We start from the raw sequence: 13535 nt of genomic DNA, 5'->3' as shown, positions 1-13535 counted from the left end.
CCAGCACGAAACTTTGCCCAGTTAACTGTCGATCGAGGAAAGAGCCAGCAGCCGACGGCACCGTCTACCGCTGTGTGTGTGTCAGCGAGCATCGCCGGGTGGATCCTTCCCAGCGTCTGAGATCCATCAGGAACTGGTAAATAAACCCCCTGTGTGCTTGCATCTAATCTGTTCGTCTGTGTGTAATTTCTCCGGCTCGGCTCAGATCTCGGTGCTGTCTCTGTGAAAGTGTCTGACCAGAAGGTATTGGCGCAAGCCTCAAGCGGATGGTCCAGACCACCTGTGCATGTCCCACTTAGGAGCAGCACCTATGTGGGAACCCCCTGCACCTCGACATAGGTGACGGGCCTTAAATATATAAGAAATAGAAGCTATTTGGGACAAACAGAGCTCCCCAAGTTCCCCGGGGCCACAGAATTTATGCATCTGAGCTGCCAGGAGACAAGACCAACAAGTCCCCAGGCCTGTCTCAGGTCAGCCCCACCCAGCTACTGCCGTTCAAGCCAGAAGGAACGGAGGCACGGAATGTCCCGCGTGCATAAGTGCCCAGTGGCCACAGAGTGGATCCCAAGGAAACGGAGCCACACCTTCTCCCTTCCCTTCCGCCGTGGGGATGGGCAGCGTCTCACTTCCCCTTCCCGGGCCCCATCTGGCTGGGCTGAGGGCAAGGGGGATGGGAGGAAGTAGGAGGCAAGGAGAACTCATGCTTCTTAATGCCTACTGCATGCCAGGCTTTTTGTGGGCAATCTCTCATGGACTCGACACAATAGCCCTGTGAGTTAGGTATTCTTATTATTCCCATTTTCAGATGGGGAAACTGAGGCTCAGAGATGTTCAGGTCGCACAGCCCGTATCTAACAGAGCAGACCCTGGGCCCAGGTCTGCAGTGGAGGCTCCCTGCCCTTCAGTCCCAGGCAGACCCAGCTCCCGAGAAGAACTGGACTGAGGGGACCCCAAATCACCCGCTGCCCCCAGACCGGATGTCTGTACCACAGGCACCTGCCTGTGCGCATGGCAATCTCCGCAGTCCTTTTGGCTTAGTCTCATGGGGGCAAATTCACTCTGTCTGGTCAGCTCTTCTCATCCCTGCCCTCTCCACCCCATGGCCCCACCTGGGCTGGCACAAGCATGAGGGTGGAGGCCTCTCAGGGATGAGGCTGTTGGAACCCATAGTCATGGCACCCCCAGGGCCCTGAAAAGGGGGAACAGGCTGGAGCCTGAGGGACTATGTTCAGCCCCCACATTCATGGAGAGGCACATAGAGGCCCAGGAAGGGGAAAAGACACACTCAAGGTCATACAGGGCTGGGGCAGAGCCAGAGAAAGAACCCCAGTCTCCTGCCTCCCTCAACCCAGAGCCTGACCTAGATTCACCCAGCTTCCTGCACCCCAGGGCTGGGGCAGAGAGTTCTGGGGAAAAGAGAGTAGGCCCAGGCTCCTGGGTTCAAGGCCTCTTCTTGGAGCCCTGGGGAGGGCCTGTCCTCACCCTGCCCCTCCTCTGGGGAGATTAAAAGCTACTGGGGAGGAATCTCTAATGAGGAAGAAGAAGGATGAGAAATCCTGCACTTATTCATCATTTCTAGGTGCCAGGCAAGTACTTTCCACTTTTGCAAACCTGAGCTTCAGAGGGTAGGACTTGCATGCTTCTGTGCACACTGTACCCCAGTGCCCAGCACAAGGCTTAGCACAAGGAGGCCTTCATATTGACTGAAACTGCAAGTCCCCAAAACAGTCCTCTGATATGGAAATTATCATTTAAAAAAATATTTTTTTACTGATTTCAGAGAGAAAGGGAGAGGGAGAGATAGAAACATCAATGATGAGAGAATCATCAATCGGTGGCCTCCTGCACGCCCCCTACTGGGGATCGAGCCTGCATCCCAGGCAGGTGCCCTGACCGGTAACCTAACGGTGACTTCCAGGTTCATAGGTCAACGCTCAACCACTGAGCCACACTGGCTGGGCAGGAAATTATCATTTTGCAGATGAAACAACTGAGGCTCAGAGATGTGGAGTGACTCGTCCCAGGTTACCCAGGTAGGGATGGCGGGGCTAGGATTCAAACCCAAGTGTCTGTTGGACCCCAGAGCCTGGGAGCTTCCCTGTCAAACCCGATTGCTCACTGAACTCGAGGAGCCAGGCCTGGCTTTTTATGTAATTCAATTCGGTTCCATCTCGGACATATTTGAGAGCAGCTGCTCTGTGCCAGGCCCTGTGCTGGGCCCTGGGGATGGGAGATGATGAGTCAGACAGTTCCTACTCCAAGGAGCGCGCACTGTGGTGGGAGAGACAGACGAGTAAACAGATAATGCAATGCAGTGTGATATGTGCTGGAGCGAAGGTGCGCCAGGCAGCACAGAGAAGGGGTGATTAACTGGGGTGTGTGTGTTGGGGGGCCAGGGGCTTCCTGTCTCTATCTTTCCCTCCCCTTACTGACTCCTGTGGGAGGGTGACCCCCTAGAATTTGGGATCTCCCAGGGTCGTGAAGATAGGACATCTATTTTTACAGAGCTTAGGGTAGGTAGGCGGGCCTGGGGTCCACCATCTTCTGCACCAGCTCTGCACCCAGCAATACCATGGCAACAGTAGTTGCCATGGAAACTTCAGGAGGGGCTGGAAAGGATGGGACTCCCCACAGAGAACCCCCCACCCAGAGACATGGAATTTCCCTGGAGCTCTTCCCTGAGAGGCCTCACCCTACACAGATGGGCCCAGTAAGCCCTGGCAGGCCTGAGGGGTAGGGGGTCTGAGAAGAGCCGTGGAGAGGGTGCAGGGAGCCCCGGGCTAGGCTGAAGGGGGTAGTCAGGGGTCTGGGCCAGGCTGCCCAAGTCACTGGCTCCCCAGGGCTGCTTAGAGGACAAGCAGCTTATAGGAGAGATTAGAGGGCAGGGCCGCGTGTGGGAGCTGAGCCCCTCCGACCAGCATCTCCAGGGCCGGGTGGGGATGGGGGTGCCTGGGTGCGGAGGGGCCCCAGCTCTGCCATGGCCCAGGCTCTCGAAGCGAGGCCCTCTCCAGGCCTGTATCAGGATTCCCTGGGCAGCTTGTTAAAATGCACATTTCTTAGACATGCTGGGTTAGCATCTTCTGGGGAGGGGTGCAGGGGAGGGGAGGAGAGAATCTGGATTTTAAACACGGTCCCCCCCACAAACAAACACGATCTCCATGTGATTTTCATGCTCCCTTCCAAGGTTAAGGATCGCTGGCTTAATGGTTAGGGGCCAGTGCCGGGCAGAGGCTCTGGGTTTAAATTCCGCTTGGCCATTCCCGAGCCTGGTGAGCCTGGGCAAGTTGCTTCACTCTCTGGATCTCAAGCCCTCAGCTGTGAACCAGTATTATCTAAACCGGGTGTCGTGCACTACCCCCCGTGGCTGCGGGGGTAAGATGAGTGGCTAAGAGGGGACCCCAGAGGCCTGTTTCTCAGCCCCACCTCGACGGGCAGTGGAGAGCACCTGCTGGCTCCCATGTCTAGGCTGAGTGCCTCGCTCCCTGCCGGATTCCCTCGCTAGGCCCAGGCCCAGCACATAGTGGGTGCTGCGGCGACACGCGAAGGAGGCAGCACAGCTGAGGCCTCGCAGCTCCTCAGCTCCAGACTTTCACCTGGACACACTGCCCCTGAGCTCTCTGCTTACGAGTCCTCCATCACACCCGGCCGGTGTGGCTCAGTGATTGAGCATCGACCTGTGAACCAGGAGGTCACAAGTTCGATTCCCGGTCAGGGCACATGCCCAGGTTGCAGGCTCGATTCCTGGAGTGCGGGGGAGGGTGTGCAGAGGCAAGCGGTCAATGATTCTCTCTCATCATTGATGTTTCTATCTTTCTCTAAGATCAATAAAAATATATATCGCCTCCTGCCTGGGGACTCAGGCCTGACCCAGCCTCCAGCCAGTGCCGCCCCTGCACCTCCCACCGACTCCTGGTTCGCCTGAGGGAGGACAGAACAGGTGCCCAGGGAAAAGTGTGTTGGGCCCACCAGCCTCGTGGCCGTGTGGGCGGGACGGAGGGTGGCACGCCAGCTCTCCCTGCTCATTCGGGGCAGATGGTGGTTTCCCAGGGAGCCCTCGCCTTGCCATCTGCAGCGGCGCCTTCAAACCTGAAGCACCGGGAGGGAGGATGAAATAAACCCTCCCAGGACCCCCAGACGCCACATGCTCCCTCTAAATCGGCACCGCCACCCAAGAGGGGTCTGGAGAAAGCATGCGAAAGGTACCCCTACTCCGGTGCCTGAGATCTGGGCCCAGAGCTCAGGGACCCTGGTTCTCAGATCCTGCTGAATGCAAACCGTGCCAGAGAGCACCATGCTTGGCCTGGCGTGGACCCAGTGGCGGTCATCCTGAAAGTCTCCTGTTTCCCGGGCTCTGATGTCAGACAGGCCTGGCATTGAATGTCAGAGCTGCCACTGAGGAGCTGTGTGGTTTAAACGACCATACCTCTCTGAGCCTCGGTTTCCATGTCAGTAAAATGGGTTGCTGTGAGGCTCATGCAAGATCATGCCTGATAAATGGGAGCTGTTAGGACTATAAAGTATGATAACTTGCTGAGAACACAGGCTGGACTCCCACAACCAGGTCACCAAATGGAGCGGCGGAGGGAGCTGGCAGGCGGGGCTCCTGGGGGCTGGCTGGAAGAGTGGGCCAGGATATTTCCAGCCAACTTGGCCCCAGGAAGTGGGAGACAAGGGGTTCAGCAGGCTCTGAGGTGCCCTCTAAAGCAGGGAGCTAGGGTGGAGGCCAGCGTGGAGGTGGGCCAAGAAATACAGTTGGGAGGAGGTGAGGCTGCCTCGGGGGCAACAAGTCCCTCTCTGTTCCTGCTGCCCCGGGGCCGGGCGCCCACACCACACAGCCCTGGGCTTCCAGAGGAGGCTTGAGCGTTTCAGGGCAGTCCTGGCTCTGGCATTCCCTGATGTTCTGCTGTCCTGAGAGCAGGGATGGGGCTGGTCCTGTTTGCCAACATATCCCCAGCACCTGGCACGGAGCCTGGCATATCCCGGGCACTCCCAGCACCCCTGTTGGCTGAAAGAATGATTTGAAGATGAGCTCCTCCAGTTTTCCCACCATCGCTCTCATGGTACGATGTGGAAACTGAGGCACAGAAAGGAAAGAGTGGAAATATTAATGTTTACTGCCTGTAATATTATTATATGTAAGATAATTTTTCTTGAATAATTGGTGTTTATTGAATGTAACATTATCATATTTAAAATCATTTTTCTTGAGATATTAATGTTTATTGCATGTAACATTATATTAAGATCGTTTTTCTTGAAATATTAAGGTTTATTGCATGTAACGTTATTATATTATATTTAAAATAGTTTTTCTTGAAACTAAAAAAAAAAAAACTGGGGGGGGGGGAGGGAAAAGTGTTGCCCAAGATCATAGTGCAAGCGGTGAGAGGGTAGGACTGGGACCCAGGGCTCTGGACTCCAAGTTCAGAGCCGTCTCTGCAACAACCATTTTCTCTATTAAAGAAAATCTGTGATCTTTCCTTCCACTCTATCTTTCTATCCTTCCTGCCTATCTTCATTGCCTTTCTTTTCTTCCTTCCTTCTTTTTTTCCTTCCTCCCTCCCTTCCTTCCTTCCTTCCTTCCTTCCTTCCTTCCTTCCTTCCAAGTATTGATGACTTTATATTTTCAAAATGGAAGTAGATTTCTCTTTTGCCCCTCCTTTTAAAAATCTTATGTTCTCCCTTTAGAAAATGCTCAGCCGGCCGGCGTGGCTCAGCAGTTGAGCGTCAACCTATGAACCAGGAGGTCAGGTCAGGGTTTGATTCCCGGTCAGGGCACATGCCCAGGTTGTGGGCTCAGTGTAGGGCGTGCAGGAGGCAGCCGATCCATGATTGTCTCTCATCATTGATGTTTCTATCTTTCTCCCTCTCCCTTCCTCTCTGAAGTCAATAAAAAGATATTTTTAAAAAATACTCAGAAGTGGAGATAAATGGTGATGGAAGGAGACTTGACTGGGGGTGGTGAGCACACACTACAATACACAGATGATGTGTTATAGATTGTGTGCCTGAAACCTATATAATCTTATTAGCCAACGTCACCCCAATCAAGTCAATAAAAATATTCACAAAATATATAAAAATGTTTCAAAATTACAAAGCAACCATCACCCCCACACCCGGAGCCACCACTGTAAACATGTTATCACTGCGAATAGCAACCATGGCAAACGCCGATGGGTGGCTGACCGCCGGCCAGGGATGCTGCCGGGGGCTTTCAAATCCGCATCCTCACGAGGTTTTTTTCCTGGGGTGATGGAAGTGTCTAAAATTAGATCGTGATGATGGTTGCACAACTCTGTAAAGATACTCAAAGCCCTTGAGTTGTGCACTAAAACGGGTGAATTTCCTGGCATGTGAGTTTGACCTCAGTAAAGCTGTTTAAGAAATCTGCACCCGCTTGACTGATGCTGGCAGGGCTGTGAGAGGCTGGTGTAACCAGGGTCCCTGCCTTCAGTGGGGAGAAACTGAGGCTCAGAGAGACAAAGTCAGGGGTCCCTCACCCGCCCCCCCACACTGAGCTCCTCTCCACACTTAGGTAGCAGCCATCACGGACATTTCCTGTCATTCAACCCAGAGCTACATCTGGGTTTTCTTATCATTAGCTCCACCACTAAAATATTTCCCTGCTCCAAACCTCAGTCTCCCCATCAGTGAAATGGGCACAGGGCACGGAGCAAGAGACCCCAGGGGGACCCCCTGTACCCCTCCTAGGCCACACGAGAGCCCTGGCATCCCCTCTCTCGCAGTCTCAGGCCATGGCAGCATCTGCCCGTATGCTGTCCTCACTGCCGGGAGGCAGTCCCGAGGCCTAGGGGGATCCTCTCTGGGGCCACGGATGGAGCTGGGATATGAGGGCTGGGTGTTCCCCTGGGGCCCAGGAGTTCCCTTGTGGGACAGGATGGAGGGGGGAGAGACAGGAGCAGCCTCCATCGCCCGTCCCGGAACGCCGAGGGTCTAAATTCTAAATTCAGACCAGCCTGTGGGTTGTGATGAAGGCGTTCGGGTCAAGGCTGGAGGGCAGAATGCATTGTTCTGCACAGTTTGGTTGATAACTGGGATGTTTCGACCTGTGGCCTGCAGGCCTCCGCTTCGGCTCTTGTTCCACTCCTGACGACACCGTGTCCATGACGCTTCCTCCACTCCTGCCCTGTCCCTCTGTCCCTATCGGCTCGCCTGCGTCCTCTCCCCTGAGGCTCTGACCCTCTGACCCTGGCCAAGGCCTGGGAATTCTCCTGGCGCCAGGAACAGATGCAGAGGCTGATGGCGGCTGCCAGAGTCACCTTTCACATCCAGCTCCACTGGGGTGGGGGGTGGAGGGGGAGATGTCCTCTGGCCAGGCTGGCACAGGAATCCAGCTCTAGGCATGGCTCGGCATGTGGCAGGTGCCTGCTCTGAGCACGGAGAGGCCGGAGCCGAGCGTGGCTGCCCCGCAGGCAGCAGCAGGGGCTCCCTGGGGCCTCCTGGTCCCTGCTCCCGGGGCCTTTGCCCAGGTGTGGCCACTCCTTTTCCTCACCAAGGCCTAATTTTTGCTGAGGCCCAGACTTCAATGTCAGATGCCTTCATTGGCCCCTTGATGACTCCCCTCCCTCAATACCAGGCTCCTCGCGTGTGCTTTAGGGCTTGTCTGTCCTTCTTGGCTGTGAGCCCCCGAGGGCAGGGATGGTTGGGCTTGCTCAGAGCTGTGCCCTGAGGGCTTGGCATGCTGCAAGTGCCAAGGAGACATCAGTTCCCTCTGCCCCCTACCGTCAGTGACTATCTACCTATAATGTTTCAGTTATCTCCCCATTTCTCTTTGGCCTCAGTCTCCAAATCTGAGAAATGGGACCACTAATGTATTTCAAAGTAGTGAGGACGGGCTGTCCCCAGTGGGAAGGGCTGGGCTAACCAAGACAGGGGCTCTCAGAAGCCAGAGACAGTGCCGGGCTGTGATGGGATGAAGATGTGGAGGAAGGGGCGAGGGCATTGGTAGGAGGCAGCACCTGAGCCGGGCCGGCAGAGTCACCAGGAAGCCCAAAACCTTGCCTCCCAGGCTGCCGCTTGGGCTCCAGGCCCCCTGCCACACACCCTGGATGGAGATCCCCACCCCCACTCTGCCCCCCCACCCCCCCGCCTGCACCTATGCCCAGGCAGGAACAGAACTGGCACCTCCTCTCAGCCAGGTCTTCCCGGGAGCACTTCCCGGGCACTATCCCAACACTCCCCACAATCCTGTGGGGGAGCTGCTAGACTGTCCCCATTTTACAGATGAGAACATAGCGGCTGAGTGGGCTCAGCTTGCAAGTGGAGAGCTGAGCTGCAAACCCCGGTCTGATTCCAGAGCCTGAGCTCCCAGTCCTTCTGCCACATTCCCACGGTCTTGGTCTCCCCAGGGGCCAAGCGGGCAGGGAGGGTGGGTCCTACCCATTTGTCGACCTGCCTGGGCACCAGAGTGAGAGAGACCTGGGCGCTGTAGCCTGGAAGTCTGTCCAGGACACCCCACTCTTGGCGCTGCACGGGCATCTGTTCATGAAATGCTGGGGTGTCTGGGGGCCCACGCACACTCCTCCGTCTGAATATCCTCAAGATGAGCTCATCTACTCGACAAGAATGACTTCCAAATTTATATTCCCAGCCCCCTCCCCCCTGCGCTCTGACTTGCATTCCCACACTGCCTACCCCACACCTCAGACTCAACATGTTCAAAACCAGACTCCTGCTCATACCCGGCTCCCAAACCTGCTCCCCCTGTACTCCGTTCATGGCACCAACACCCACCCGGGACCAACGACGCCGAAGTCATCTTTGATTCCTTTTCCTCACCCTCCACATCCCACCCATAATCAGGATATGTCCTGAACCCCACCTTCCCCCTCTCCACTGCCAAAGCCTGGTCCAGGCCCCGGCACCTCTTGCCACTGCAGCAGCCCTCTCATCTGTCTCCTGCCCCTCTGCTGCCCACTCCCCAAGTCACACACTTGCTGGGATCAGCTCAAGTTACTCCACTTAAAAGCTTCTGGTAATAACGAAAACAAACCCATCCTTTCTGTGCTTCAGACACACCACATTTATTCCTGCCCCAGGGCCTTTGCATGTGCTGCTCCCTCAGCATAGAATGCTTCTCCGGGGCTAGCCACATGCTTCTCGTCCCTCAGGGCACATTCCAGATGCCATCCCCTCCTGGAGACCTTGTCTGATTCCCGGGGGCAGCGGCCCTCCTCCCTCCCCAGAGTTGACCACATTCTCCAGTTGCCACGGACATGCTTCCGTGCTCACGATTTCAGCTTCCTGTCTGGAGTGCAGACTTTTGTCTTTTCTACCATAGGATCCCAGCAGGGAGCCGTGTGGCCACTCCATGAGTGTCGGCTGCATGACTGGACTGAGCAAATCAGCCTCAGTTTCCCTTCGGTAAAAGGGATGAAGAAATAGCACAGAAACACCCAGACAAGTCCGAGCAGGGTCCCGGGCGGCTGCCGGGCCCCCTCCATTACAGCGCTGACAGCAGGGTCCTCCTCCTGCCGGGAGCCTCTGCTTCCTCTGATGCGCTTTCCACTTCCTCTCCGTGGGGGGTTGACCCCTGGGGAGCCCCAGGAGGCAGAGCCGCTGTTACCATGCTGACGGGTCTGGGGACCCAGCCCTGGAAAGGCAGGGAGCCCATGAGGGAACAGGCCAGGCTGACTGGGGGCTCCACGGAACCTGGGTTTTCCATCTGCTCTACCCGGGCCCGCATCTGAACACCTGTGCATCCTCCGGCAGGACCGCCTTCAAAGGGCATTGGGGCGCGGAGGGCAGCGAGGGGGCCCCCACTGCACCAGTAAACCGCGGTGGCCAGGCTGGCCTGCTGTGCTGCCAAATGCTGGCACCTCTCTCTGCTGGACGGTGAACTCTGAGAGGGTGGCGGTTGGGTCTGCCCTGGCACACAGGCACCCAAACCTGCCTGAGGATCAACACCCCACTCGGATGTGTTTACAAAAGGGCCTTCACACACATGGACGCACTGCAGCCCCCAGGCACCATCTCAGGAAGGTGGGCGGCAGAGCAGCTGCCAGTGTCCCCATCCTACAGATGGGGAAAACGGGGCCCACACTTGCACAGCCTGTGCCCAGTGCAGGGCTTGGCTCTCTGAGGCTGTGCAGGGCCAACACTAGGAACTGGGCTCTGCAGTCTAATGGGCACTGTCCTTCCTGCGGTGTGACCTTGGGCAAGGCACCTAGCCTCAGGGTCTCCATTTCTTCATCTGCAGAACGGGCACCATGGCACCTGCCGCGTGGGGCTGTGTGAGCCATCCTGCGCAGCATGGTGTGGGCACATGGGAAGGGCAAGTAGGTGGGAGCTGAGCCCTTCCCCTCCATAGCCCCTGCCCAGAGCCCACGGCCTGGCACAGAGCAGGCGCAGGGCAAACATTCAGTGAATGGAAGGCAGGGATGCAGAGGGCTGGATATCCGTGAGTGTCATTTCATGCACGAGGGCCTCAGGGCTTGATTATCTCAGGGTTCTCCTGGCCCCCGACTCTGACTACTTGGCCACGGGCAGAGGCCCATCTGTGTGTCCCTTGCCTGTGTCTCTGCAGCTCTTAGGGTCACGTGAGCAGGAGGAGGGTTCTTGGGAAGCTGATCCCCAAGAGACAGACGGCCGCCCCCTCTGCTGACCAGATGGGCCCAGCCACCCCCACGGTGGCTCTCCAGCATCCCACAGATACACTGCGCTGGTCAGGGCCCTTCTCTCCGTCCCTCCCAGTGGGCACTGCGCTTCCCAGGTCACTCACAGGAGAGGAAGGAACCACCATCCAGTCCAACTGGCCACGTTAGGGATGGAAAACAGGCAGGCGCAGAGAGGGCAAGTGACTGGCCTGAGGTTTCACAGCAGAACCTGGCTTGGACCCAAGATGTCTCTCCCCAGATGGAGGGAGGGGCCTCTGCCTCCCTCTCCCACAGGCCATCTCTTCCTTGGCCATGAAGGTCATTGGAAGGAAGCTTGGGTTTCTGAAGGGGAGGGAGGGAGGGAGGGAGGGAGGTCAAGATCGATTCTCGTGCCTTCTCCCTCAGGGAGCCCAGCCCCACATCCAGCTCTTCAGCACTGGGGAGAGCGTCACCCTCTCTCTTTCCTTCTCAGCACCCCCAAAAGCCCTCTCTGCCTCCTCCTTCTTGGGGGAGTCTAGGGTCATGACCCTGCGCCCCTCCAAACCCAGGACCTTCTGTCTTTGCGGTGGCCCCGGACTCGCAGCCACCTGGCCCTCCCAGCGCCTCCTGGGATCAGAGGCAGGAGCGGGATTAGGTTCTGCAAATGGCTCCCCCCGCCCCGGCACCCTGCTTGCCTGTCTTAGTCATCCCTGTCCTCCGCCTTCTCCCTCCATTACCATCCCTGCCGGGCCAAGGGGGGAACGACACCGACCGGCGCCCTCCACCCAGGGGCGGCGGTGAGTAAGGGCCCTGCTGGTCAGGAAAGAATCAGAAGCGGTTTCCTCCCACCCCCTTCCCTTCCTCATCCTGCAGCCCGCGCTCCCCCCGCCGCCACCAGCGCTGCGCACGGATGGAGGCCGGAGCCGCAGAGGTGTGTGTGTGTGTGTGTGTGTGCGTGTGCGTGTGTGTGTGTGTGTGTGTGTGTGTGTGTGTGTGTGAGGGAGGCTGTGCCTGGTCCGCGATGCCCACGGGGCTATGTCCTCTCCAGGGGGCTGTGACGGGTGTCCCCTGCCCCGGCCCAGGAGTCCCCATGGTGGGAGGGAGCTGTCCTCCATGGAGCCTAGGGGTGGGGGGCACTGCCCGGGGCCGCTGCCCCTCCAAGGGACTCCCGGAGTGGAAGCGAGGCGCTGAGTAATGCAGGCCCCTCAGTGCCCATGGGGGGGGGGGGGGCAGCCCTGTGCAAGGGTCTCCTGGCGGAGCGCGGTCCTCCCTAAAGGATGGGCGGAGGAGGGGGCGTGATACCGCGGCGAAGGGCTGACGCCGGGTCGGACAAGCTGGGGGCGCTGCCTCCCCTGAGGGACCCCCGCGGAGGGTGAGGGCCGCCTCCCTCTGCTGGAGGTGGGGGCGCGCGGTCCGCGGGTGCAGCGCCAGGGGCTTCGAGGTCGTGGCGCCGTCAGGGACGGGGGCGCAGGTCCAGGGGACTCAGGTGTCTGCGTCCGCGCTCCGAGGCGCGCCGCTCCTACCTGCCCACGAAATTCTCCAGCACCGAGCTCTTGCCCGCGCTCTGGCCGCCCACTACGGCGATCTGCGGCAGGTCGAGGTCAGCGTTCTGGCCGATGGCGGAGAAGGCGTCCTGCAGCCGGTTGACCAGCGGGATGAGATCCTCCATGCCACGGTTACCCATGGCTGCGGCGGGCCCCGCGGGCTGCGATCCGGCCGCGGCTCCCGCTCCCGGCTCTGGCTCCGCCGCCGCAGCCGCGCGCTCCGACTGCCTGCGCCGCTGCCCGCCTCCCCTCCGGGAGCGCTGCAGCGATCTGCCGCCAGAGGGCGCGCCCGCGGCGGTGCAGGCGGGCGGCCGTGCGCAGGCGCCGTCAGCGGCACTGTGGGGATTGTAGTTTTCTCCTTCTGCGGGTTTCGGGGCGCTTGTGTAGCGTCTGGGGGCGCGGGTGCTGCAGCAAAGATACCATTTCTGGGAATGGTAGAGGGTCTCACGCCAAGTACCGGGCCTCTTAGACAGTGGTCATGACTGCCTCACTCCATCTTACAGATGGGGAAACTGAGGCTTGGGGAGAGGATGGGCCTCCTCCAAGGTCACAGTCTTCTGAGCACCTACTGTAAGCCAGGCCTGTCCTGGGCCCTGGAGGTACAGCTGTGAACAAGACTGTCCTAGATCTCACATCCAGGTGGCAGGCAGACAGTAAATGACCAAACAGGTCAATGAAAGTAAAAGTGAAGATAGTTTATCCTAAGAGCCATGGAGGAAAGAAAGAGGCTGTGAAAAGAGGTACCTGTGTGGGTGCACAAAGTCCACGTCAGCCTGGGAGGGGTGTTTGGGGGGGGGGTGTTCTCGGAGGAGGTGACTTTTGAGAAGAGACCTAAATGAGGAGAAGACACAGCTACAGGCAGATCGGGGGAGAGCATGCCAGGCTGAAGGACCAGCAGGTGCAGAGGACCGCCCGCCACTTAGAAGGCCATTCTCGGGAGAGTTGGGACTTCCTGTCCTGAGAGGAGTAGATTTCGCCCCAACTCATCATCGTGGTGGTAAGACAGTGGGATTTGAATCAGGGACTCTTACAACCCTACCTGTTTATTCCTTTCACACAAAGAGGCCGCGGGGCCCCGGGCCTGGCCATCACCTCTGCATTTGAGGAACATAATTTGGACTCCTTACAAGGAGGCTAGGAAAGGGAGGCCAGCCCATCCTGTGCTGTTGGGGGTCAGTGGATCGTTTCCTATGCATAAGCTAGGCAGGGGTGGGCAAACTTTTTGACTCGAGGGCCACAATGGGTTCTTAAACTGGACCGGAGGGCCGGAACAAAAGCATGGATGGAGTGTTTGTGTGAACTAATATAAATTCAAAGTAAACATCATTACATAAAAGGGTACGGTCTTTTTTTTCCAATAGTTTTATTCATTTCAAATGGGCCGGATCTG

General features: G+C 57.8%; 1 protein-coding gene across 9 annotated transcripts in view; it reads right to left on the bottom strand.

The window, feature by feature from the left end:
- Window positions 1-12392, bottom strand: part of DNM1 (dynamin 1) — a 43161-nt gene extending 30769 nt beyond the window's left edge. For all 9 annotated transcript variants that reach the window (XR_013996689.1, XR_013996690.1, XR_013996691.1 and 6 more), the window contains exon 1: window positions 12125-12392. Coding sequence is in view for 6 of the 9 variants with exons in the window: in XM_081103915.1 (XP_080960041.1) it covers window positions 12125-12285 (161 nt within the window). In the remaining 3 variants the exon portion in view is untranslated. The remainder of the gene's footprint in view (window positions 1-12124) is intronic.
- Between the last annotated feature and the right edge of the window lie 1143 nt (window positions 12393-13535).

The sequence above is a fragment of the Myotis nattereri genome, assembly GCF_964212035.1.
Source record: "Myotis nattereri genome assembly, chromosome: 12".
In the NCBI taxonomy this organism is placed as follows: domain Eukaryota; kingdom Metazoa; phylum Chordata; class Mammalia; order Chiroptera; family Vespertilionidae; genus Myotis; species Myotis nattereri.
Note: the sequence above shows the minus strand (reverse complement) of the source record. Positions and strands in the feature narration are given on the sequence as shown.